This window comes from Castanea sativa, chromosome 5 (assembly GCF_040712315.1).
Source record: "Castanea sativa cultivar Marrone di Chiusa Pesio chromosome 5, ASM4071231v1".
Taxonomy (NCBI): Eukaryota; Viridiplantae; Streptophyta; class Magnoliopsida; order Fagales; family Fagaceae; genus Castanea; species Castanea sativa.
In genome coordinates, this window is record NC_134017.1 from 47,874,233 (window position 1) to 47,901,560 (window position 27,328).

At 39.3% G+C, this 27,328-nt stretch overlaps 3 protein-coding genes and 1 long non-coding RNA gene across 4 annotated transcripts; 3 read left to right on the forward strand and 1 right to left on the reverse strand.

Annotated features, from left to right (window-relative positions):
- The first annotated feature begins 11,557 nt into the window (after positions 1-11,557).
- On the forward strand, positions 11,558-13,055 carry LOC142635316 (uncharacterized). The gene is made up of 3 exons (XM_075809499.1): positions 11,558-12,065; positions 12,345-12,590; positions 12,694-13,055. The coding sequence occupies exons 1-3, from the start codon at positions 11,558-11,560 to the stop codon at positions 13,053-13,055; spliced, it is 1,116 nt and encodes a 371-aa protein (XP_075665614.1).
- Positions 13,056-14,293: 1,238 nt separating this feature from the next.
- LOC142635317 (uncharacterized) lies at positions 14,294-14,749 on the forward strand. Its single transcript, XM_075809500.1, has one exon. The coding sequence runs from the start codon at positions 14,294-14,296 to the stop codon at positions 14,747-14,749; it is 456 nt and encodes a 151-aa protein (XP_075665615.1).
- A 7,413-nt stretch (positions 14,750-22,162) lies between these two features.
- Positions 22,163-22,621, reverse strand: LOC142635319 (uncharacterized). The gene has a single exon (XM_075809501.1). The coding sequence runs from the start codon at positions 22,619-22,621 to the stop codon at positions 22,163-22,165; it is 459 nt and encodes a 152-aa protein (XP_075665616.1).
- A 954-nt stretch (positions 22,622-23,575) lies between these two features.
- Positions 23,576-26,463, forward strand: LOC142636715 (uncharacterized). The gene is made up of 2 exons (XR_012844374.1): positions 23,576-23,876; positions 25,881-26,463. It is a non-coding gene; the product is annotated as an uncharacterized LOC142636715 (long non-coding RNA).
- Positions 26,464-27,328: the final 865 nt, after the last annotated feature.

Sequence of the window (27,328 nt, forward strand, 5' to 3'; positions counted from 1 at the left end):
TATCTATGAGCTAATTAATGACAATATCTTTCTTAAAAGAATTAGATGGCATCTTTGATTGAGAAAGCATTAAGTGAATCATTGATTATAATTGACTTCCCAAATTCGGAATCTGAAATTAAGTTGTTATGTGGGAAGGAGATAAGTTGATGAGATAATAAATTCATATTGTCTTTTCTAAATGGGTTGAGCGATTGATTCTAAAAGATCTATTCTGTAGATTAAATTTGAATTTAGATTTCTCTCTCAAAATTTTTTTTTTTTTTGAATTTAGATTTGGAACGAAATTCGGGAGGAATAAAAGATGATGAGACCTTGAATGAGTCATATTTGGTCAATAATCATGGAATTTTCGAGTATAAGACTTGTAGCAAATGGTGTCACCAAAATGACATGTAGTTCAAGCCACCTATTGGTGCCACCAAAGACTTTTATTTCAAAGTTGTAGCTAGGGCAAAGCTGTAATTGTAAGATTGAGACTGACCAAATTAATAATAAGTTAAAAAAAAAATCAAAATACACTATTGGTCCCTAGTGTTTGGAAAAAGCTTAAGTGTAGTATAATATGTTCCCAAATTAAATTCAAACACAAGATTATGTTGACTAATGAAAAATAAACGCTACAAATTGTGGTAAGACATTGACACGTTTTTCTCTCTAGGTTTCTCACGGAACCATAGAGGTGAAAAAAGGGTTATCTCCTGGCAAAAGCTCTCTCCGTTTCGATGGTGGAAAACAGTTCTAATGCATCCCTCTGTGATCATCATGGATGAGATTGTAACGAAGTATGCAGGTTTACGGCTGTCGAAAAAAGAACAAAGCAAGGTGGACCTGATGCTGCCGGTGACGGAAACTGAACACGTTCTGGTGGGCCGGTTTTGCACGAAACGCTGAGTTAGCCTTGAATCGGTGGTGCAAGTGCTAAGGTCGGTGTGGCGGATTGCGAAGAACTTCGAGGTCTGCGATATGGGTGAAAACAAAGTCTTATTTTAGTTTAAGAATGAGAACGACCTTGACAGAGTGGTATTGCTAAGTCCATGGGCTTTCGATAAGTATCTGGTGCTCTTCCATAAACTTGGTACGAGTGAAGCAGTAAACAAAATACAGTTCAACTAGGCGTCATTTTGGGTTCAGATTCATGGGCTTCCCACCATGAGCCAAACCAGGGAGGCCGGAATGCATATAGGGAGCATACTAGGTAAGGTCGAGAAAGTAGATGTGGATGAGAAAGGTTTCTGTTTGGCGGGGTACATACGCATCCAAGTAACGATAGACATAACTCAACCATTGTGTCGAGACCGCCGAAGTGGGTAGATTTTAGATACTAGTGGCTACCCATCTTTTGCTATTGGTGTGGGAAGGTTGATCACGATGAACGCGATTGCACTCAATGGTTATGGAGCGAAGAATCTCTAATGGCATGTTTGGATGTTTAAAAAAGGAGGGAGAGTAGAGTAGAGGGAGGGAGAGTAATTTAAATCTCTTGTTTGGAAGTTTTTTAAGGAAGGAGGAAGAGGGATTTGGAGGGGTTTGGGGGGGTTTCAACTACCTCTAACCCCTCATTTTTAATTCCCCCAAATTGGAGAGATTTGGAAGGAGAGTAGAGTAGATAAATTATTGACCAAATGAATTCTCCAATTTACCCTTTTTAAATTAACAAAATTACAAACCAATTAATCATAGACCAATGTTGAAATTTTTTCAAATATGGGTAAATTTGTCTATTTAATAATTTCCTCTCCTCTCCATTCCAATTTTAAAAACATCCAAACAAGGGGAAGGGCTAATTACTCCCTTCCCCCTTACTAATTTTAAAAACATCCAAACAAGGTGGAGGGTAATCATTTCACTCTACTCTCCTCCCCACTACTCTCCTCTCCTCTACTCTCCTCCCTCTCTAAACTTCCAAACAGGCCATAAGGGTGAAGGACAAACAGTTCGGGGCTTGGTTGCGCGCATCACAAGATCGGCTTCAAAGACCACAGTTGGTTCTTTCAGCAAAGTGGAGCGATGAAGGTAAGGAGGGTCCAATCGATGAAGATGGCTTCGATGAGGGTGCTGCACAGAGTGCCCATGCGATAGAGCTGAGAGTAGTCGACAAGGGTAAAGCGCACGTGCAAGATGCCGTGGACCCCACTGGGACTAAAACAGAAAGTCCAGCTGCCATGCGCCCACCTGGGGAGGAGAAGATCCTAAGAAATTCGGAGCTCTCAAATTTCGAAGAAAAGCTGAGAGAAATTGATGTCGCAATTTTAGAAAACTAATACGAAGCTGGCAAATTTACCATTACCAGATGATACACCGGATTGTGATGAAAACAAGGAGAGATTCTTGGAGTTTAAAAAATTAAATGTAAAGGAGGATGAGCTAAAGAAGTCAGTGGACTATTGGGCTGGGCACACGTTTAAAAAGGATAAGGCTTTTATGGATTTGGACCTAGCCGTACCCACTCCTAATAATACTTCTATGAGCCAACCTTTAAGTCCAGCTCACAACCTATTTTCTATAGGATTCTATCCCAAAAAGCCATCAGGTGGGACTAGAGCAAGATAGGTGATGGGCATTACTCAGAGAAAGAAAAAACAAGGATGAAAAGTGGTGGGTAAGGAAAACTCCATGCAAGAGGTATGTGGACATGATCATGGGGAGGAGGTAGCTCATGATAGGGTGGAAGTAATAGAGGACAATGAGGTAGGGCCAAAAAGAAAAATACGCTCACCATTAAAAGAAATTGTTCTAGAAAAGGACATGGGGGAAGAAACAGAAAAGAGACGGGGAAGTTTTGGTGCTTAGTAAACTCATGGCACAACAACTAGGATCGGTGGTGGCTACGGGACAGCACCGCCGGGAGCAATGAGTGCTATATGTTGGAACTATCAGGGGCTTAGGAACCCCTGCATAGTTAAAGCCCTCCAGAAAGTGGTTTTGGAGGAAGATCTTGTTTTGGTCTTTTTAATAAAGACCAAGTTTATAGTATTAGAAATGGAAGGAATTAAGAGCAAACTGGATCGGTAATAGGGTCTAGTAGTGCCTAGTGTAAGGAGGGGAGGGGGTTTGGCACTTCTATGGAGAAATTCAATGAAGGTGGATATTCAAACTTTTTCTCCTCACCATATTGACGCTATGGTCACCCGGAAATGAGTAGAAAGGAGGAATCGTGGTAACTGTTGGAGGAGCTAGAAAAAGACACTTTATCCCATGGATTTGCATGGGGGACTTTAACAAAATACTACACTTAGGGGAGAAGGTGGGTGGTAAATTACGACCGGAATGACAGATGAACAACTTCAGGGCAACGATAAACCGCTACAAGCTCCGAGACCTGGGTTACATTGGAGCGGATTATACGTGAAGTAGGAAACTGAGGGAACACAGCTGGGTCAAGGAACGTCTGGATAGAGCATTGGTCTCTTCAGATTGGTTGACGTTGTTCCCATGGGTTAGGATATATCATGTGGCTACCTCGACGTCGGATCATAGTATGTTGGTCCTCAAAACACCCCAGAATGGATAGAGAGCGCCTTAGAGGTAGAAATTGTTTAGGTTTGAATCTATGTGGCTACAAGACGAAAAATGCAAGGATATGGTTAATGAAGCATGGGAGAAAGGAAGGAGTATGGATACTCAAAACCAGTTCACACAGTGTTTGGAGGAATGTAGGAGGTCACTCTTTGCCTGGAATAGTACTACGTTTTGTCACGTGGCCAAGAAGATTGCAACACTACAGAAAAAACTTCAAAAATTGGAAGAGAGACAGAATGGTCTTGCGTGGATGGAGGAGATTCATGCTACAAAGATGGAGTTGAACAGAATGATGGTGGTTGAAGAAGATATGTGGCATCAGAGATCGCAGCATTGCTGGTTGAGGTCGGGTGATTATAATACTTCTTTTTTTCATACCAAGGCCTCCAACAGACACCAACGGAATACTAGTCACCGAATTAGGGATTTTGAGGACAATTGGTAGGAGGATGAAGAGGTGATCGGCAGGACTTTTATGGAGTATTTTGAGCAACTCTTTACAACCTCTCAACTGACGGTTAGTGTAGAACTTATTAATGTCATTCATTCCAAAGTAATTGATAGGATGAACTCCAAACTTTTACAAGAATTCCAAGCTTATGAGGTAGAGCAAGCTTTAAAGCAAATGCACCCCATGAAGGCACCAGGACCTGATGGTATGACCCCTTTATTTTACCAGCATTTTTGGCCTATTATCAAATCCATTGTTATACAAACTGTTTTGAATTTTCTTAACCATGGTGTAGCTCCCCCCAGTTTCATGAAACTCACATTATTCTTATTCCTAAAATCAAAAATCTTGATAGAGCGACTGACTACCGACCAATTAGTTTGTGCAATGTAGCCTACAAGCTTGCATCTAAAGCAGTGGTGAACAGGTTAAAGATGGTTCTGTAGGATATAATGTGTGAGAATCAAAGTGCTTTCATATCGGACAGGCTCATCACTGATAATGTATTAGTGGTCCATGAGATAATGCACCACATCAACAGGAAGAAGAAGGGTAAATATGGGGAGATGACCTTGAAGCTAGATATGAGTAAGGTTTATGATCGGGTGGAATGGAGCTGTCTACAACAAATAATGGCCAAGTTGGGATTCCATGAGAATTAGACATGACTAGTTATGAGGTGTGTTTCATTTGTTACTTATGTGGTACGCATCAATGGGAAGCCTTGTGGCTAGATTATCCCAATAAGAGGTTTACGTCGAGGGGACCCACTGTCGCCTTACCTATTCCTTATCTGTGCTGAAGGTTTATCTACATTATTACACAAGGCTGTCCAAAGAAAGGAGTTAAGGGGTGTAACGGCATCGGTAAAGGGGCCTAAAATCTTACATCTATTTTTTGCAGATGACAGTCTGATTTTTGGGAGGGGCACAGTAAAGGAATGTAATGAGATACAGCAGATATTGCAGGTGTACGAAGCATCCTCGGGCTAACAATTGAACAAGTATATGAATTCTTTGTTCGTCAGTCACAATACAACCAATGGAGTAAGAGAGACGATTAAGACAATGTTTGGGGTACAGGTCATCAAACCACATAAATCCTACCTAGGGCTCCCTTCCTTGGTAGGCAGGTATAAGAGGAATATGTTTGCCCAGTTGGAGTAGTGGGTATCGAATAAACTAGTAGGGTGGAAGGAAAAATTACTTTCGAGTGCAGGAAAGGAGATTCTAATAAAGGCAGTCGCCAAAGCAGTACCATCATACATAATGAGCTATTTTAAGCTCCCTAACACCCTATGTGACATGTTGACTGGGATGGTGAGACAATTTTGGTCGAGACAAGTGAAAGAGGAGAAGAAGCTAGCATGGATGAGTTGGGAGAAGATGTGTCTGGCAAAAGAAAAAAAGGTGGAATGAGTTTTAGGGACCTAAAACTGTTCAACATGGCTCTATTGGTGAAACAGGGGTGGCGCTTGTAAGCGAACGCATCCTTACTGTTTTGTAGAGTTTACAAAGCCAAGTACTTCCCAAGGTGTGATTTCCTAGAGGCCACTTTGGGCAGTCAGCCATCTTTTGCTTGGAGAAGCATATTTTAAGCTCAGGTAGTGGTCAAACGAGGCGTACGATGGCAAGTAGGTGATGGTGAGTAGATTCAGGTATGGAGGGACAAGTGGCTTCATAACCCGAGCACATATAGGGTTGTCACACCTGAGCGGGCTGATCTACAAGTGACACGGGTCAGTGACCTAATTGATGGTGATAGAATGGAGTGGAAGGAGCACTTGGTACACTGCTTTTTCCTCCCTTAGAATGTGGATGCAATCTTAAGCATCCCCCTAAGTACACATGGTGCTAGGGATTGTTTGATATGGGCGGCAAGTAGAAACAAGAAGTTTTTAGTGTGAAGTGCTTACAGGCTGGCCCAAGAAATGTCCACTGGGGGGAATTTTCCTGAAAGCTCAGATCCTGCTACCTTGAAAAAAGCTTGGAGAGATCTATGGTGTATGCATGTGTCGAATAAGATCAAGCACTTTGCATGGAAAGCTTGCAGAGACATTCTGGCCACTAAGGAGAATCTAGGTAAGAGAAACATCACAAAGGATAATCATTTGTGAGTCTTGTGGGAAAGCTCTGGAGTTTGCTTGTCATATTTTTTGGCTGTGTGATAGTGCAAAGGAGGTATGGTCGTCCAGTAAATTGATTTTGCCCTTCGAGATCAACCTATCATGGAAATTCATAAACGTGATGTGGAAATTACAGAAGTGCTCGAATGTATACCCAGGCTTGGTAGAGTGTACTATTATGGTATGCTGGGGAATATGGAAGCACCGAAATGATGTTTGACATGGTAGGGTGCGTTGAACTAGTTTAGCCATTGTGAGAAGCTCTCTAAGGATTTTGGATGAGTTTTAATCAGCGAATGAGCCACCATAAACCACGAGAACATCGTCCACAAAGGAGATCAAATGGTGTCCTCCACAACTGGGAAGCTACAAAGTCAATATAGATGGAGCATTATTTTCCAAACAGAAGTAGGTGGGCATTAGGATGGTCATACGTGACTCAGCAGGTGAAGTGATAGCTGCTCTAAGCCCGAAGCTTGCTCTTCCCTAGGTGCATTGGAAACTGAAGCCAAAGCATTAGAGGTCGAGGTCCAGTTTGTCTTGAACGTGGGGGTGCGAGATGTAACTTTCGAGGGAGACGCTATGAACATATACAATGCACTTAGAGTAGTGGGTGAAGTGTCTACGTCAGTGCAAAATATCATAGTTGGGGTGTCCTTTCTTGTACAAGCTTTTAGAACTTATGCTTTTTCCCATACCAAAAGGCAGGGAAATATCCCTGCACATCTGTTGGCCCAACATGCAAGAAGTTTAGAGAGCTACGTTGCATGGCTAGAGGAGTGTCCTCCTATTATTGAACATGCATGTGCTCAGGATACTATATCTCTTTCTCATCATGAATAAAAGTTTTGGTCTTCCTATCAAAAAAAAAAAAGAAATGAAACATAAACGCTATTTTCTCTTCTAAAGACAATTAAAATTTAATGAAAATAGCTTTGTAGCTTAAATAATAACTCATAGTGTTTTTAACGGAGAGATTCAAAGTTCAAATTCCCCCACCCCAACTATCATGTTGTAATAATAATAATAATAATAATGCAGTTATGTATTTGAATATAATTTAAGAATTTGATGTATTGCAGTTTGTACTTAAGGAATTACACCACATTTTATTGAAAAAAAGGATTAACCAATTACAAAATGTTATGTAAGAGATATGAAAAATATTTATTGAAAAATTTAACTAAACGTAAAAGTTAACAAAAAAAATCTTCACAAGTTGCGAATTTGATGATGAGTGTTGTATCTCCATCTCGTCCTCTTTTGGGAAGGGGAAACCAAGTAGGACAAGTTGGAGCAAGGAGTAAGGTAGGGTGAAGGCTTGTTGTCATCCCTCCCTAATTAGGAAATTTTGGCTCTAATAAGAGAGAAGTGTTTTGGGGGATAATAATTGATGAGAATGCAAATTGAGATATTTTCTCCCTTAATATTTAGTCTTTTATACTTATTTGGTGCCTAAATGTACTCATTATTCTTATATTTTGATTTAGGATGCAAATGGAGGTATTAAGTGCAAAACGTAGCTAATTGGGCGATTTTGGACAACTTTGACATCGCTTTGTAATTTAGGCATAAATCTCTCATCCGAGCTTTGATTGATATGATTCAAGATGCTATGGAACGCCAAGACAAAGATCTACAACTTTCATGTTTTGAGTTTTGAAGAGATATGGGCCGCATCAAGGTCGAAATCAGGCTTGAAGTTGCTGCACTTGCACTGCTAACGTTCTAGAACATTCCTTAGCCTACAATTCTAATACACAGATCTGATGGGGTTTATTTTCGGAAGCTTGCAGATCTTATGCATGAAAATTCCAGCTTAAAAACACCACTTTCCTAGTTATATTAGGACTTTGTTTTATTTTAAATATTTTTCCTTAATTAGTTAGATTTGGGTATTATTATTTAGAATATTTTTAGGAGATTTTGTAGGCTTGGAAAATGGGGAATTAATGTGTAAAAGGGGGAGGAAAATCATATTTGACACACGTCTCTCTCTCTCCTCTTCTGTAATTTTCTCCTTCGAGTTTTCTGTCATGACCTTGCGTGGCTAAAACTTTTATACTTGGTCGAAGGAAACGGAAACGTCAGAATCAATAAAACTGTGAGATCTAATTTTTTTTTTACTGTTCAATTTTATGCTTTGAGTATTGGATGTTCTTCTATACCTATGATTGTCTTGTTTAATTACTAGGAGGCCTACTAGTTTATTATTCATTGCAATCTACTGCTAGGTTAGATATCAAATCTGTAATTGTTTGATCTCTCTAATTTGTGAAGCAACCAAGATTTAATGATTTGCTGCGTCAGAAATTATTAGATCTTAGGTAGAACGCTTGACTAAATTAAATGCAACCGCTTGTGTTTGTGTTGTTTAGCTTCATCGATCTCTCAAATTCTTAAGGTTGCTACTAGATTAAACCTTTAGCACTTGTCTTGGGTTGTTTAGTAGTTAGGGTTAATTAGATTACTGGTTTTCTAATTAACTGCGACTAAGGAGAGATAGGAAAATAGTTCCAATGGTGAATATTCAAAGTGTGAATTGAGATATATTTGCATTGATGATCAGTTGTAAAATTCCGGTGGTGGATGTTGACTTAGACCAAGGTTTATTCTTTTGATTGAATTCAATACTTTAATTTGAATTGTCCCTTAGTTGTTTTTTCTTAAAATTGTTTTCATTATACTCAAACCCCCCCTCCTTGTTCACGTAGCATAAAACTAGGCTAGATACTCTCTGTAGGAACGATCTTTACTCACACTACTACATATATTTTTAGGAGTATAGGTTTTCTTTTTGGTTGCCTGCGACAATACACCAATAATAAAATATTTGTAAAAACATATTATGAAAAAGAAAAAAAACACTATAGTATTATACTTGTGACAAATTAAACACAAAAGATATTGTTTTGTTCACCATATAGCCCGCCATTTTATTTCCTCACATGAGAGAGAGAGAGAGAGAGAGAGAGAGAGAGAGAGAGATGCAACTTTATATATATATAATGAAATAGTTGACTTAAATTATGAAGTAGTTCAAGCATACGAATGATTATGTTAACACTAAAATTAGGCTCAAAAAAATAAATTGAACCAAGTGCATATCTCCCTCTCGTGGAGCTCTCCCTCTCGTACTCCCTCCCTTGGCTATGTGCGAAGGGTAATTTTTTAGTTTTTTTAAGACAGAATGGAGGATGCTGTGTGTGATAGTCTTGACAAGATGAAGTTAACAATTGAAGAGGAAGAAACTATTTCTATTTCGGATGATGGAAGATTGGAAGCTATTGAAAGTTGCAATCTGAGTTTGATTGGAAAATTCCTTACATGTAAGTCCTTTAATAAATTGGTAGCGAAGAATACAATAAGGAGAGAGTGGGGATTGAATGAGTCAATGCAGATTCTGGAAGTAGGGTCGAATCTCTTCCAATTCAAATTCCAATCAGTGCTTGATTTGGATCGGATCTTGAGAGAAGGCCCCTGGTCCTTTGATGATTAGTTACTATTACTACAATGGTGGAAGAAGGACATGACTGTGGGAAATATCTGAATGCAGTCTGCATCTCTTTAGGTCCAAATATGGGGTGCACTATTTAATATGGTTTCCTCTCAAGTAACAAAGGAAGTTGGGAGTCGACTAGGTGAGGTTGAGGAGGTGGAATGGAAGAAAAGGAAGGATGATATTAGTATGTTTATGAGATTCTGAGTGGCCTTACCAATCTCAAAACCTAATCGATGGGGAGGTTTTATTGTTGGATCAGATGGTGTGAAGTCGTGGGTGTCCTCTAAGTATGAGAGGTTACCCATCTTTTGTCACTATTGTGGAATTTTAGGTCATGATCTGAAGCATTGTGCAGCATATTATGCCATGGAGAAAAAAGGAGGACGAGTCGAATATCAGTATGGAGATTTTCTCAAGGCAGCGGGGGAACGCTTAAGGGCTTCAGTTAGTAAAGATCTAGGTTAGATGTCTGTCACTAAGGAGGGCACAGGATGTGAGGCAAAGAAGTTCTTTAACTAGGAGGAGCAGGGTGGTTCAATGGGGATGATGGCGGCGAACGGGGTTAGTCCTGGAAACCCTAGCAATGCTAATTAGGTTGAGACCGTGATTCAAGGAAAGGATGATGAAATCATGCAAATTAATTGCGTGAGTAATTACTGCCATGTAGACGTGAAGGGTACAAATTATGATAGAAGGGAATCTGGTCTAAAAATTAAGCAAATTGAACAACCTATCACGGGTTTAAAAGAAGATTTTGATAAGGGATTATTTCCTTTTAAATCTAATGAGGGCCAAGCAGATTCTATATCACTAGAATGCCTAAGTCACGAACTTGTTTACTCTACTTCAACCCCGGATTGGATTGGGCCTAGCAATTACAAGCCCAAAGGAACTTGGACTCGTATTAACAGAATGGATTTTAAATTGAGTGGCTTTACCAAGGCTATCACGTTACCTACTCTGGGCAAGAGAGAACCACGTGAAGCATAGGGAGGGCAAATTGAAGAGCAGACCATTAAGAAAGGAAAATTGAGTAGTAATGAGGATAGTGAAGACCATGGATTGGTGGGGGTGGTGAGCCACCCTTTTCGTAAGCAATGAGGCTATTAACCTGGAACTGCCAATCGTTTGGGAACCCTTGGACAGGTCAAAGCCTTTCCAAGATTGTGAGGAAGCAAGTTCCCAGGATATGTTTTTTGATGGAGACAAGACTTGATACGGAAGGATTTGAAAAGTCGTATGGAAATTTACCGTTTCAGAATAAGATTATTGTTAAACACCCAGATTCTGGGGGAGGATTAGCCTTTTTGTGGAAGAATGATGTTATTTTATTAATTTCATTGCTAACCATGTTTTGGCTAAATTCATGGGAGACGATGGTTTTGTTTGGTACCTGACTGGTTTCTATAGGTGGTCGGAAGCACAGCAGAAAGAAAATTCATGGAGGTTATTAAAATATTTACAAACCTTTGTAGTGGGACCATGGGTGGTAATTGGAGATTTTAATGCATATTTACATGCTTCAGAGAAGAAGAGTGAAAGGCAGCCACAATTTTCACAGATTGAAGCTTTTAGGGAGACTTTGAATTCTTATCACCTTCAAGACCTTGGATTTAAGGGGTATCCCTACACTTGGAGCAACAAGAGACCCGAGGAAGCTAATACCAAGATTTGGCTTGATAGAGGTGTTGCCAATAAAGAATGGACCGACAAATTTCAGTTGAGTAAGATTGTGCATTTGTCAACCCATGCATCAGATCACCTTCCAATTTTACTACATGTTCAATCTTTTTCCCAACCAAGGCAGAAATGTGTTAGAAACTTCAAGTTTGAGGAATCATGGCTACTTCGGACTAAATACAAAGATGTTATTCAGAAGGCTTGGGGGAAGGCAGGAGAGGATAGGATCGAGTTGGTAGTAGTATAGGAAAAAATAAAGGTTTGTGGAGTAGAACTCATGGCTTGGGGTTCTCCTATAACTGATCCGGATACCATTGACATCAAAGAAATTCAGAAGCAACTGGACAGATTGAATGAGGCCGAATTTACTGAAGCTTCCAAAGTCGAATTTTTGAGTTTGAGCAAAAGGATGGATGAACTTCTACAAAAGCAGGAAATATATTGGGCCCAACGGTCTAAAATAAATTGGTTAAAACATGGGGATAAGAATACAAAATTTTTTCATGCCAAAGCAACACAAAGAAGAAGTATAAATTATATAAAAGGTATCCAGAATACACAAGGGCAGTGGGTGGAGGAGTTGGATGAGGTAGTTGAGGTAGCTTCAGCATACTTTGATAAACTTTTTCATTTAGGAGTGGGAGACCAGATGGAGGAGTGCTTGAATGCAGTGCAGAGTATGGTGACTGATGACATGTGGGAATTTCTATCCACTGAATTTATGGCTGAAGAAGTGAAGATGGCTTTATTTCAAATGGGACCAACAAAAGCTCTAGGACTTGATGGTATGAATGCCATTTTCTATCAAGAATTCTGGCATGTGGTGGGTGATTCTGTTGTTTTAGTTGTTTTAGATTTTTTAAATAATGGTAATATGTTACCTGATATTAACCATACAAACATTGTGCTTGCCCCAAAAGTTAAATATCCGAAGAGAATGTCTAAGTTTAGACCTATAAGCTTGTGTAATGTCATTTACAAAATTATTTCCCAAGTTTTGGCAAATAGATTGAAACAAGTACTGCCCCAGATTATCTCACCCACTTAAAGTTCTTTTATACCAGGGAGATTGATCACTGGTAATGTGTTGGTGGCCTATGAGACACTTCATACCATGCTTTCCAGAAAAAAGGGGAAGAAGGGTTCCTTGGCACTGAAGCTCGATATCAGCAAGGCCTATGACCAGGTTAAGTGGCAATCTCTTCAAAGTATTATGGAAAAGATGGTGTTTCCAGCTAATTGGATAGAAAGGGTGATGAGCTGTGTTACAACACCATCCTTTTCTATTCTGGTGAATGGGAAACCCTATGGCATGATACATCCATCTAGAGGAATCTGCCAGGGAGATCCATTATCACCATACTTATTCCTCTTGTGTGTAGAAGGCTTTACTGCATTGTTAAAAAAAAGCAGAATCAGAAGGGAGGATCAAGGGAGTTTCCATTTGTAATGGGGCACCAAAGGTCATTAACCTTATGTTTGTAGATGACTCATTGCTGTTTTGTCAAGCAACTTGGGCTAAAGGAGAAACCATAGTAGAGATCCTCCAAACCTATGCAAGAGCTTCTAGGCAAAGTATTAATTTGGAAAAGTCTTCAGCCTATTTTAGCAGTAATACTTTGGATAGGCAGAAAGGCCACATTTTGGAGATTCTGGGAGTGAATGAGGTTAATCGATTTGAAACTTACCTTGGTCTACCAACTTTGATTGGGAGGACCAAGTATCACACTTTCTCATTCTTGAAAGATAGAATATGGAAGAAACTCCAAGGATAGAAGGGCATGTTGTTATCTAGAACTGGCAAAGAAATCCTTATCAAGATTGTGGCATAGTCCATACCTACATACACTATAAGTGTATTCCAAATTTCTTTGAAATTATGTTATGAATTGGATGCATTGTGTGCAATTTTGGTGGGGGTCAAGTTAGCAATGAACGAAAAATCCATTGGAAGAGTTGGGATAAGTTGACTGCTTCAAAGAAAGGAGAAATGGGTTTTCAAGATTTGAGAGCTTTTAATCTAGCTATGTTGGCCAAGCAAGGTTGAATGATGGTTCAACACAATGAATCATTGCTCTATCAATGCTTTAAAGCAAGGTACTTTCCTAGATCAACATTCCTAGAGGATAAAGAATCACCTAATTTCTCTTATATGTGGAGAAGCTTGATGGCTGTACAACCAATCCTTCAATCTGGCCATTGTTGGAGGGTTGGTAATGGTACTTCAATCAATGCTTTGAAGGATTGGTGGCTTCCTAATTTTCCAACAAACAAAGTCCTAAATCTGGTCCAAGAAAATCGGGGTGAATTGATGGTGTCTGATCTAATCAATCCAGAGCTAAATATATGGAGAAATGAGGACATTATGGCTATATTTCATAGGGAAGAAGTTGAAGCAATATGCCAAATTCCATTGAGCCAAAGGAATGTCTCTGATACGATATTTTGGCTGCATAATTCAAGGGGTGCATTCACTGTCAAGTCCGCTTATCGTGTGGCTAGGAGGCTCTTAACTGATAAGAATCAGGTTGGAACATTTAGGGGCTGTGTGGCAAAAAATGTATGGGCTGCAATATGGAAGCTTCGGCTTCCAAATAAAATCAAAGTATTTGGATGGAGAGCTTGCCATGAGATTTTACCAATAGCAGTGAATCTGACCAGAAGAAGGATAATCAATGATGATAAATGCTCGATTTGTATAAGGGAAACAAAGTCAACCATTCATGCATTGTGGGATTGTGCAGCGACTCAAGACATTTGGGCTGGAAGTGTTTGAAAATTGCAGAAATGCAAACATGGACAGCTCGATATGATGCACCTGATGGAAGATTTTATGGAGCACCTGACCTTAGAAGAGTTGGAATTGTTTTGGACCCAAACGTGGCTGATTTGGAATCAGAGAAACAGCTTGCTGCATGGAGGGAAATTGAAGAGTTTGAATAGCTTGAATAAAAGAGCAGAGAAGTATGTTGAAGACTTCGAATCTACCCAAACCTAGCTGAATGTTCAGATGATGCAGCAACCAAGTGGAGATGTATGGCAACCACCACCACCAGAAGTGTATAAACTTAACTTTGATGCAGCCCTTTTTTTGGATTCAGGTAGGTCAGGATATGGTGCAATTATTCGAAATGAAAAGGGAGAGGTTATGACTGCTATGACTGCTAGTGGACTGAAGGTGCGCACAAGTGATGAAGTTGAGTTACTTGCTTGCAGAAGAGCCATAGAATTTGTAGTGGATGCTGGATTTTCAAGGATGATAATTGAGGTTGACAACATCAATGCTATTCATGCCATCTCTTCTTCAATGGAAAGCACTTCAGTATTTGGCAATGTTGTGGATGATATTCGACATTTGTTGCGGGGATTGCAATGGTCTAGTGTTTGTTGTATTAGGAGGGGTGGGAATAGAGTAGCACATTCTTTGGCCCAATATGCTAGAAACACATTAGATGAGGATTTGTACTAGATGGAGGACTCTCCCCCACCAGTAATGGATGCATTGTATCATGATTTTTCATCTCTTTAATTGAATGAATATTCCCCTTTCAAAAAAAGAAAATTATTAGGATTAAAAAAATTATCAAGTATATTTTAGGATTAAAAAAATTATCTCTTTAAGTGCATATAAAAAAATTATAACTTATATTTACAGTATATTTTATATGTTAATCAAGTATTTAGTTTAATAAATTAAGTAATTTTTCTTATCCTAAATAATTTTTAGGATTAATTTTGTCTTCAATAATTTAACTTAATCTCGCCCTCGAACCAAAATCCTGATTTCACCAGTGACTTAACATGTAAGTTAAACTTGGATATTACTTACGTGTACCTCCTACATCAATAATCCTCAATTGATACAAAAACTTCAATGGAACTTGAATTTATAACAGCATAGGAATAGGGATAGGAATAGGAATAGGAATAGGAATGGGTATAAATTAAGATTATTTTTTTTTTTTGGTAAAGAGGAAATGCATTAAAGAAAACTAAGGGAGAGCCATAGGTTTAAGGATAACCCTGTTACAAAACCTTCCATCTTTGTCCAATCTAATAACCTCAAGCAGACCCACAGGCGGGTCTTGATACAAAATAAAGCTACTAGCTTGCATTGCACCTGTTCTAGCTAAGAAATTAGCATAATAATTTGCTTCACGATAGCAATGCCCGATCTGGACTTGAGGTAGTTGGGAAATCAGCTGCCTATAGTCATCAACAATAGGCATAACAACCCGATTTGCATAGGAATGGTTACAAACAGCATCTACAATAGCTCTCGCATCTATTTGAATATCAACAGTAGGAAAATGCACATTAAGACACATGCTAAAGCGATCACGAAGTGCCCAAAGTTTCGCAATAAAACTTGTAGTAATCCCAATGCTCCTAGAGAAACCTCCAAGCCAATCCCCCTGCTCATTTCAAATGATTCCACCATACCCAGCTCGTCTCGGATTCCCTAAGGCTGCACCATCAGTGTTTGGACGAACCTAGCCAGGCGAAGGCTTCTCCCATCTAACTTGAATATTTTTTTTTGCTACCCGAGAGGGTGGGATTTAAGGCATAATGCAGAAATTCAAAAGCAAGGAAAACAACCTCACTGTGAAAATCTTGTTGAGTGTGTTGTCCTCTGAACACAACATTGTTCCTTTGCTTCCATATCAACCAAATGACAAAAGGAAAAACAAATCTCCAAGATGGCTGAGTGCTCACTCTACAATTATTATCTTTACAACTTTTTTCAAGCCAAATATGGAGATTATCCTCAAAGAACCTGCTGTTTGACAGCACTCCCAGCCTATTTCAAGTAGTTTTTGCTACCTTACAGTCCCTAAGACTATGGATGATTGTCTCGGCTTCCCCTTGGCAAAGAGGGCATCTATTGGACTCAATAAGGTGCCTTGCCACAAGGCATTCCCCCACACCAATGCTAGAATGCAAGCATTGCCACATGAATGCCTTTATTCGAGGCAAAGAGTCCACCTTCCAAACCCAATGCCCCCTAAACTCCTCTTCCTCCTCACTGCCCCTAGTGGCAATTGTATAAGCTGATTTTAAATCAAAATCTCCCCTATTATCTCCATTCCAAATTAGCCGATCTTCCTCAAATGATGTTCTCGTGGAATAGGGCATAGCATTAACTTCCATGAGAATATCACTAGGAATTTGAAATGAGATTTTGGACCAATCCCATCCATACGGCCCAAACACATCCTTTACCCTTAACCTCTCCTCTTCTTCGACAAGAGGACCTTGGATTAAGGCCCTTAAAGGGACCTTTGTGGCCCATTTGTCATATCAAAGGCTTAGATTGCTATTTTGCCCTGGAATCCAACGTATGCCCTTGTTGAAGACCTCACTACCCTTTTGAATTGCTTGCCAAACTCGTGAACAAGGGAGCTTGTCCTTGTTTCTAACATTTAACCTCCGGTTAGTGCAATATTGGCTTCTTAGCACCTTTGCCCACAAGGCATCCTTCTCCGTTTGGAATCTCCAATTAAGTTTAGTAAAAAGAGCTTAATTCTTTCCCCTAGCGGATTGAATTCCAAGGCTTCCTTTCTCTTTAGGTTTTGTCACTTTGTGCCAACCCACCCAATGAGTTCTTCTTGAGGATTCTGATGATCCCCAAAGGAAATTACGATTAACTCTATCAATATCATCTAGCAACTTCTTAGGTAAGGTCGTACATTGTATGACATATGCAGGAATGGCGGATGTAGAAGCTTGAATAAGAACCGTTCTACCCAAAAAGGGATAAAAGGTTGGCTTTCCACCCTGTCAACTTCTGCTTAACCCTTTCCAAAATGAAATTTAGGTCCTGGTTGTTACCTCCCCGATGCTTAATGGGAAAGCTAAGGTATTTTCCAAGGTTTGGAGTTGACCAAAACCCCAAGATGTCACACAAAGATTCTCTTGTATCCACATCTATGTTTGGAGAGAAATAAACTCGAGACTTGCTCTCACTAATGGGTTGTCCCAACCGAGCACAAAAACTATCAAGAACATCCCTTATAGTGGAACAATTCACATGGTCCGCTTTTACAAAAAGGACCAAATCATCTGCAAAAAACAAATGAGAGAATGCCATCCCACTTTAAGAGCTTTTGACTGGAATCCAACTCTTATCACAACACTTTTCTCCAATGAGATACCCAAGGACTTCCATACAGAGAATAAAGAGGTAGGGCGATAGAGGGTCACCTTGCCTAATGCCACGAGAAGGAAAGATGGGCTCAACATTTCCACCATTAAAAAGAATAGATGTGAAACTGAAGACACACAACTCATGATAAGGTTCACCAGAGTTTCGGGTAGATTAGCATTAATCAATACTTCTATAATAAAACTCCATTCAACTTTATCATTAGCCTTCTCTAAATCCACTTTAATTGCCATGTAGCCTCCCTGACCCTTTTTATTGCTAATAGTGTGGATTAATTCCTGGACCACAATAGCATTGTCTACACTTCTCCTTCTCGGAACAAAAGCGGCTTGGAAAAGGCAAACCAACTTATCAAGGTATGGCCTCAATCTAGCTACAATGATCTTTGTGACAATCTTATATACCGTATTACAGAGGCTAATGGGCTGATAGTTCCCTACACTTTCCGGGCCAGCAATTTTAGGAATCAAAACAATATTGGTCCGATTGAGATATTTAGACATTTTACTCTCTCCAAAAATCTTCATCACTTCACTTGTGATAGAATCCCTCACAGTGAACCAAAACCTTTGGAAGAACCTCGCATTAAAGCCATCCAGACCTGGGGCTTTGTACGGCTTCAAAGCCCATAAACCCTCTTTGATTTCAATCTCTAGAACCGGTGTGTTAAGGCTGCCTTTATCCTCCTCAGATAATGCAGCTTGCCACCTTGAAGGATGGAGAATGAAAAGGAGAGGCCTCAAGGGAGGTTGTAAATAACTTGCTAAACCCTTCTCAATATAATTCATAGTCCCAAACTCACTATGAATCCATTCTCCCATATCATTTTCGATGCAAGAAATTCGATTGTGTCTTCGCCTCACAGTTGTAGACATATGATGAAAAGCAATGTTCCAGTCCCTCTCAATCAACCGGTTAATGTGAGACTTTTGCACCTATAGTTCCTCTTCCTGGCACAACAGAACGCTTAATTCTTTGTGTAAACTTTTCTCCATCTCAATCAAGGAATGTGAGGGATTATCTGCCAATGCTTTTTGAATCCCATTCAAACGGGCCAAAAATCTTCCTTTTTCCCAAAGATATTTCCAAAGTGGTTTTCATTCCACTCCGAAGCTTTTCTTGAGAAACAATGAATAGCCACTTAACGAGGTCAGGAACTGCTCCAAGCTTCCGAAACAATCCTAGGAAAAGAAAGATCAGATAACCAAAAACTCTGGAACTTAAAAGGCCTGGGGAGATGAACCCCATTACTTGGATTGGATTCAAGGAGCATGGGGCAGTGGTCTGACACGCATCTTGTAAGGTGGGTCACCCTTGCATCAGGGTGGGCAGAACACCAGCTTGGGCTTACAAAAAATCAGTCAATTCTTTCTTGGACAAGAGCATTTAAATTACGTCTATTCGTCCAAGTGAAACAAGGCCTAGTGAACCCCATATCTATCATGTTACAATAATCAAGACAATCTTTGAAAAGTAAAGACCTATTGGAATTAATAGCTCTGCCCCCAAATTTATCCCCATCTGTCAGCACTTCATTAAAATCCCCAGCAATTATCCATGGTTTCATATGCAGATTAGCCACATTTTTTAAATTATTCCACAGTATACATCTTTCATGAAATCTATGGCTAGCATAAACAGCTAAAACAATAAATTCAAGGCGTAAATGTACTTTTAGTCCCTACATTTTGACATTTTTTCATTTTAGTCCCTACATTTTATTTTTACTACTTTTAGTCTCTAAACCAATTAACGCGTATTATTTTCGTCCTTTTTGTCAGTCAATTGACGGAAATTGCTGAGGTGGCAGCTGGAGGCAATAAAATATTATTAAAAAAACTATTTGGCATTTTTTAAATGCCAAAATTTTAAAAATAATAATAATTAATTAATCAATTTTAATTTTTTAAGAAAAACAAACAAAAGAATCGAAACCCAGCAAAAGTACATTATTACTTATCATTATTATTTTTCATAAGAACATTACAACTTGTTCTTTGTGTTCATCCTAGATCAAACCCAACAACCAAGAACACAAATCCAGCAACCAAAAACTTAAACCCATACCCAGATCACAAACAGAGATCAACCACAAACGAAACCCAAATCTCAACCCAGGCACAAACACATACCCAGATCGCAACAACACAAACAAAAAAAAGAAAAAGAAACAGAGACCAAACACAAACACATACCCAGATCACAAATAGAGATCAAACACAAACGAAACCCAAATCTCAACCCAAGCCAAAATCATCAACAGACCCAACCACCAATCCATGTTCACAATACCCACATGCAAGCCTCCAAATTTTTCCCATTGTTTTCATGGCATCAAGACCCCATGGCCTCCATGATCAAAACCTCAAAGATCAGCCTCTTGATCTGCTTGCCGCTGGTCATTATCTAGTGAGGTAGAAAGAGGTGTGAGAACCACTGTTCTCGGCTTCACAACCACTTATCTGGGCCCCAATACCAAATCAGTGACTGGGTTTTGTACAACGGAGCCATAACTACATAGAAACAAAACTATGGGTTTTCTTTCTGGGGTTTCGTACACCTAATTGACGGACCTTCTTGATGGGTTCGATGGGTTTTCTTTCTTTAACGGCAGTGGCGACCTCATCATTGAGTCTTGAACGAGTTCGACGGCGGCAACCTCATCACTGAATCTTGAACGAGATTAGAGAGAGTTTAGGTCAGTTGAGTATGAATCAGATCTGAGTTTGGCGGATTAGAAAGACTTTCCATCCATGGAGGGTAAGGAGAAAGAGAGTTTGAGAATAGAGAGAGTTTTTGTTAAATGTTCTTCTGAGAAAAAAAGAAGAAGATTGTAAGGACTGACGAGTGTGTTTTGATTTTGTTTTGACAAGTGTGTTGAATTTTAATTTGGTTTTGGGTTTGGGTTGGTGAATTTTATCTTTTGTTTGTTTTTTGTTTTTTAAATTAAAATTGAGTAATTAATTTTTTTTTATTTTGGCATTTAAAAAATGCCAAATAATTTTTTTAATAATATTTTATTGCCTCCGGCTGCCACCTCAGCAATTTCCGTCAGCTAACTAACAGAAAGGACAAAAATAACACGCATTAATTGGTTTAGGAACTAAAAATGGTAAAATTAAAATGTAGGGACTAAAATGGAAAAACGTCAAAATGTAGGGACTAAAAGTGCATTTACGCCTAAATTCAAAGGTAGAAGCAGTTACCTTATCTAGGACGTGAATCTCCTGTTCTGACAGAGCTAATTGGCTGATCTGAACTTTGTCTGAATTCCAAAGAAGCCAAAGACCACCAGCAAATCCAATTGTGTTTGTATGGATGGCACTATCGAATGGAAGTCTGTCTGTAATGTCCCTAGCTCTATCACCGCCAATTCGGGTTTCCATGACAATCATAATAGCCGGGTCGTGATTATGAACCAACTCCTGAACATGATTTTAAAAGGAGGGCTTTAGAGCTCCTCTATAATTCCAAGCTATAATATTCATCACTAAACAATGATTGGGTGCCGGCCACTCATTAACAAGAGGGAGTAACCTCGCTACCACCTTCAAATTCCATCCGATCATCCATACCATCTCCATCATCCAGCCTCTACTTGGCATCAATGTCACTCAATGCTCCAGCACACCCATCATTTTTTTCGTGGCTATTGAATGAATGCTGAACTCTATTATGGGTTGGAAAGCTTGCAGAAGCTTTAAGGCATGCCCAATTTCCATGAATGTCGTTGCTATGGCTTGGTTCTCCATCTTCCTCCTCACGGTTAACTTCCAGACTAATATTCTTTCCTCCTCCGACCCCGGTGTGTTTGACAGAAACTTCCACCATGGTTTGGCCATTTTTTCTCAAGCTGGGTCTGTCAAGTGTAGAAAACCCAACATTGAGCTTGTTGGTGTCAGTGGAAGAATCAATATCCAGGCCTTCCAGAGCTTTGGACTGAACCACCTGAAGGTGTGGGTGGGTCGGGCTCTTCTCTCGTCTAAGACCACTCGTGGAATCACCACAATCTCGCCGTTCACGTTGTTCACCCAACTCATGTCTTGAGTTGTTTCCAAATGTGAAGCCTCCATTCTTGCCCGGTTGAAGTGTGGCTATGTTGAGAGTCCAGTGAGTGTTTGAGTTTTTGTTTTCTCTTGTGCGGCCAACCTGGGACGAAATAAGGTGAGAAGCCCTACTCCTTGCAAAGTCCTTCTTGCCCTTAATTGAATTGGAGCTGGGCTTTGCTTGCAACACACCAAGATTAAATAGGCCTACTCCATCCAAGCTGTCCTGCCTTAAGCTCGTGCTCCTCATGTCTTTGCCATTCACATTCTTTTTAGGAAATATGCTCAAGCCAGAATCAAAGTGGGCTTTTCTCTTACCCTCACTTGTAGACATGCCTCGCGGCCCATTATTTACATTTTCAACATCTTCTACTTCCAATGGCTATTTCTGATCCACAAGACCAAAAGCATCTCTCAAATCTGCTAACGATTTGCTAACACTTTTAATGCTTGTTCTGCAATCATTCCTTTTTCATGAAACAACCATCTAGGGGCCGAAAGCAGCACCACTGGTCTCATCCTCCGACCTGTCACGATTCCCTAGTTGAACCTCGGTTTGCGTCTCGGACGAAGGTGACACCTAATCTCCTCTATCACCGCTATTAGAGACAGTAGTACCTTTTGGTCCCACCGGTGAATATGGCTTAATGGTAACCGGACAAGATTCTCGCTAGTGGCCTAAGCGACCACGTGCAAAGCAAAGTTGGCTCACTCCTTCGTAAAACATGGCTTGACACTGATGTCCAATCCTCACCGTGGTCACTAAAGGCTTGTTTATGTCCACCTGAACACATATACGTGCATATCTTCCTCTGGCTTCCAAGGCGGTATGCATGTCCACCCTTAACATCGTTCCTAATGTCTTGCCAATCTGTCTGAGTACTGTTGCATCATAATACTCTATAGGCAATTCGTTAAGCCTGACCCACACCGCCACTGACAATACTAGTGCTTCCAATGGCTTAAAGTTTGCTTCCCATCTTCGGATTGACAGGAAATGACCACCAACAAACCAAGGACCTTTCTTAAGAACCATTTCAATATCCTCATCAACCGAGAATCTCAATAGAAAAAAGTCCCTACCAAGGTCAATCATGTCCACTTTCCCAATCGACTTCCAAAGATCCATCAACTTGGAATGAAGGTACTAGTATCCCATGGTTTTTCCAAAGACTTTCACAATTATTGTCCACCTGAACACATATACGTGCATATCTTCCTCTAGCTTCCAAGGTGGTATGCGTGTCCACCCTTAACACCGTTCCTAATGCCTTGCCAATCTGTCTGAGTATCGTTGCATCATAATACTCTATAAGCAATTCGTTAAGCTTGATCCCACATCGACACTGACGATACTAGTGCTTCCGACGGCTTAAAGTTTGCTTCCCATCTCTAGATTGACAAGAAATGGCCACCAACAAACCAAGGACCTTTCTTAAGAACCATTTCAATATCCTCATCAACTAAGAATCTCAATAGAAAAAAGTCCTTACCAAGGTCAATCATGTCGACTTTCCCAATCGGCTTCCAAAGATCCATCAACTTGGAATGAAGGTACTGGTATCCCACGGTTTTTCCAAAGACTTTCACAATTATTGCATTTGCCCATGGAGCTTGAATGTGTTTTTTGGTTTCCTTTGAGAGACAAACTGACGCAAAACCTTTCGTAAGCTCCTCAACATCATTATCCGAGTCAGAATCCGCATCCATTTGGTCTGTGAAAGCAAATGCCTGAGAGTAGGCTCCAAGCATTTCCCCCACCAGCTTATCCTTAAAAGAGAGCTTCATTTGAACAACACTTGCATGGTGTGTATCTTTTACTTTCTTTATACTTCGGACCAGTTCGTTTTCCTCTTCCAGTGAGCGTGAGCGTGAGCATTCCATTAGCATTTATCCTGTGAGATAATCAATTATAAATAAATTACTCTTTTTCGACACTATGGTTTAAACTAAAATTAATGCTATGAACATAAACTATTCTACAAATATTTTACAAATTGCTGATGTGGCATGCTCCATGTCAGCTCTTTAAAAACTAAAATGCAATGTTAACAAATTCTAATTAAAAAAAAAAAAAAAAACCCCAAATCATCTTTACTCTCTATCCTAGACCTAAAACGTACCAGACACAAATATAATATTCCCTCTCTGCCTCACGACGGACAGTGCCTCATCGGTGCCACTTGCCTCCTTGCCTCACGACGGACGACGGCGCTGCATCTCGCCTCAAACTTCTCTCCTTGCCTCTTCGGTCTCTAACCCTAAATCAGATTTGTTGCAGAAGCCGCCGGAACCATGGCTAAGAATGATGTTGCAATCCCATCGCTGATCGCTGCCGCCGCCGCCATGAGCATGGTTTCTCCAAGCCATCTGCCTCCCTCCCGGTAACGACAATGACATATACTCTGTTTCAGTATTGAAATTTGTTTTTCTTATTTAATTGATTCATATGCCAATTTGATGTAGAGTATTGCAATATTTATGGCCTTGAGGCAATCCAATGGGTTATATAAACATGTGAATGGAATGGGGAGATTTTTTTTCTGTGTTTAGGCAGTCCAAAGAATTTTTATATATTTTGAGCTTGTGAATAATGTCGAGATTTTTTGTGTTTACAAATGTAAATTAAATATTTGCTCAAATTTTTGTTTAATTCATATTTTGAGTTTTGCAAGTGGGAGATTCAAACTGTTTATAAGCATGTTGATGCATTATTAAGAAACAACTATTTTGATAGTCAAGTTAGTTATCATAGACATACAGGAAGTGCTTGATTAGTTTCATGATTGTAAAACTAGTCATATGTATAGAAAATCTAATATGAGGGTCATAGCTCAGTAATGGACTCTTAGTAATGGCTTCTGAAGGTCATAGCTCTTAGATGGAGACGTGTGGAATGCATGAGGACTTACTCATAAAATCAAAATAGTGAAATGAAACATAGTGATTGATAGTGTGGCCAAAATAGGAAATTAGCAATAATTTCCAAACAATATAATTAGTAGTTACTATTTACAAACTATATTTTTTACTAGCATCTCGTGTCTTAAAGACTCGATTTTGAGCCTATAAATCAAGTCTTTGAGAGTCGATTTTTGTAGTCTGATTCCATCTGATGTGGCATTTTTTCCACATGGCGTCCACTTGGAAATCGAGTATTAGAGACTCGATTTCCAAACAAATATGGTCCCCACATAACAACTTTAAATACAATTTTCATAGCATTATTTTACCTTCTTTCTCTTTCTTTTCCCCTCTGTCTCTTTCACCTGAGTTTACCAAGCTTCTCTTTCAAACCCTCTGTCTCTTTCACCTGAGTTTACCAAGCTAACAAACAAAGAAGAAGAAGCCATAGCCGTCACACCATCAGTTTGCCCCTTTAGATCTGCTAGTTTTTCTCCATCCTTTCGCAAAACTGACGTTGCAAATCTCTTCTTTGGCCTCCGATTTGCAAAACCCAAGAGTTCGATCTCCATTTCGGAGACATGCGCGGCCATGCGTGGTGGCCGTCGACCCACGAGCCGTCATAGATTTCGCGTCGACTGGTGGTTCATGAAACCAACGCCACGGATCTCTTCTTCGGCCTCCGATGTGTAAAACCCAAGAAATAGGCGTCCATCTTCAGCCTGACGCCCCTCCACGTGCGGCCTGAAGTTTTGTTGTCGACCCATACACCACCGAAGATCGTTGTTGGCTATGTTGCTCCGATTCCGAAGAACCCATGCCTTCTTCCTACACTTTCAGAACCCAAGAACTGTGCTTTTGTCAAAAAGCATGGAGAGGAGGCTGGGAGAGAGACTTGGGAAGAAGAAGAACAAGAACTGGGTTTTTTTTTTTTTTTTTTTCGTATCCTCTGTTTGTGGCATTTGTGGCTTCTAGGTTTTATTCTGTTTGTGGCTTGGAGTATAAATCGAGGCGTTGACTGTCGAGATATAAATCGAGTCTCAGAGACTCGATTTCCAGGTGGGCGCCATGTGGAAAAAATGCCACATCAAATGGAATCAGACCACAAAAATCGACCTTTAAAGACTCGATTTATAGGCCCAAAATCGAGTCTTTTAGACTCGAATGCTAATAAAAAATATAGTTTGTAAACAGTAACTACTAATTATATTGTTTGAAAATTATTGCTAATTTCCCATTTTGGCCTGATAGTGTGTCTTATGCAATGAGGCAAGAAGAAAACTTGGATCTTTTACCCCTGCAGTGCTCATTCTATTTTGTTTGGAATCTTTGGATTACATTTGAGCCTTGGAACCGAGTTAATTGCTTCTTGCTCTTTGAAGCAGTGGTTGGCTCAATGGATGGAGGATCCAAATTTTTATAGAATGATGTTTAAGGGTGAAAAAAAGAGTTTGCTTAAGAAGTGAGAATGCTTTGTTTTGCAGGTATGCACAAGTCTCTATTGCACAATAGGTAGATCAGAGTAACTGCAGGAAAGTACCAAGGCAAGTTTGTCAAGTTGTGGAGGGTTGTGGATGTTGCTGACAATTGAGGGACACTGGCAGAGATGGTGTGGATGAGGTGGTTTTGGCTATAAAACCAAATCATGTGATGGCAGGCTGTTGTAGTTCTTCCATATGCAACCAAATGGCATGCAGCTAGATGCCTGACCGTGTAAATGGCATTAACAGTGGCTATACAGCTTGATTTTTGCAAACTTATTTCAACAAAATCTATAACAGAGGACCTCTTTTAATGTTCCTTGGCGAAGACCACAAGTGCATGGAAGTTGGAGAACGCAAGTGGCTCTAGCAATAACTCTTGTATACCATTTTTTTTTGTTATGCATGGACAAGATTTGTCTTTTGAGTCACATTATATCGGACTTTGCTCAAATGGGTTAGGAGGGTAATGATAAGAAGAGAAATGAAGTTTAGAATAGCTTCTTTTGTTTGTTAATGTAATGATGAAAATTACATAATGAGTTCTAATTTAAAAAGGATCTAAGGGAAAACCATCTAGTCTTTTCAAGCATGCAGTAGTGAATTTTTACTATGTTACATAACATGAGCTTTTGGTGCTTCCACATTAATTACTTAATTTATGTATTTAGTTATTTTTCAGTCCTCAGGAAACAAAAACAGCTAAAATAAGATTCTAAGATTCAAATTTCTATATTATATATATTCCTCCATATTTTTTAGCTACAAAACTGATATGAGCAACCCCACTGCAATCCAAATGAAAATTCAATATAGTGATTAGTGAGCCTATTCTAACCACTTAGCTAACCAATATATAAAGTTATTCTCCTTTTCAGTTCACATACATACAAAACCAAACAACTCAAACAGTAAGATTCGATTCAATTCAATTCTTTGACTTTACTTATGTTTCCCTCAACTTTCTCAGCAACCAAACTGGTAATAATCAAGCCAATAATATTATATTCACATTTCTATCCTTTTCATTCTACAAACATCACAAAACCAAAAAACTCAAATCAATAAAGAGCAAAGATATCCATAGTTGTAAACTTCAAATAATGTTGAATAAAAAAAAAAGATATCCATAGAGAGTAAAGTTGATTTGGGTTTCTTTTTTGTTTTTTTAATTAGAATTTGTTAATATCTAATGTGGCATTTTCGTTTTTAAAAAGCTAATGTGGAACATGCCACATCAGCAGTTTATAAAATGTTTGTAGAATAGTTTGTGTCTATAGCATTACTCTAAATTTAATAATGATTATTACATAGGAATATGAATGAGTATTACAATAAATACATTAAGTTAGAATGTAATAATTATTACTATTCATTAGTTTGATAACCATTTAGGAATAGAATCTTGAATATGTATCCAAAATTTGGTAGAGTATGAAAAGATGGTGGAA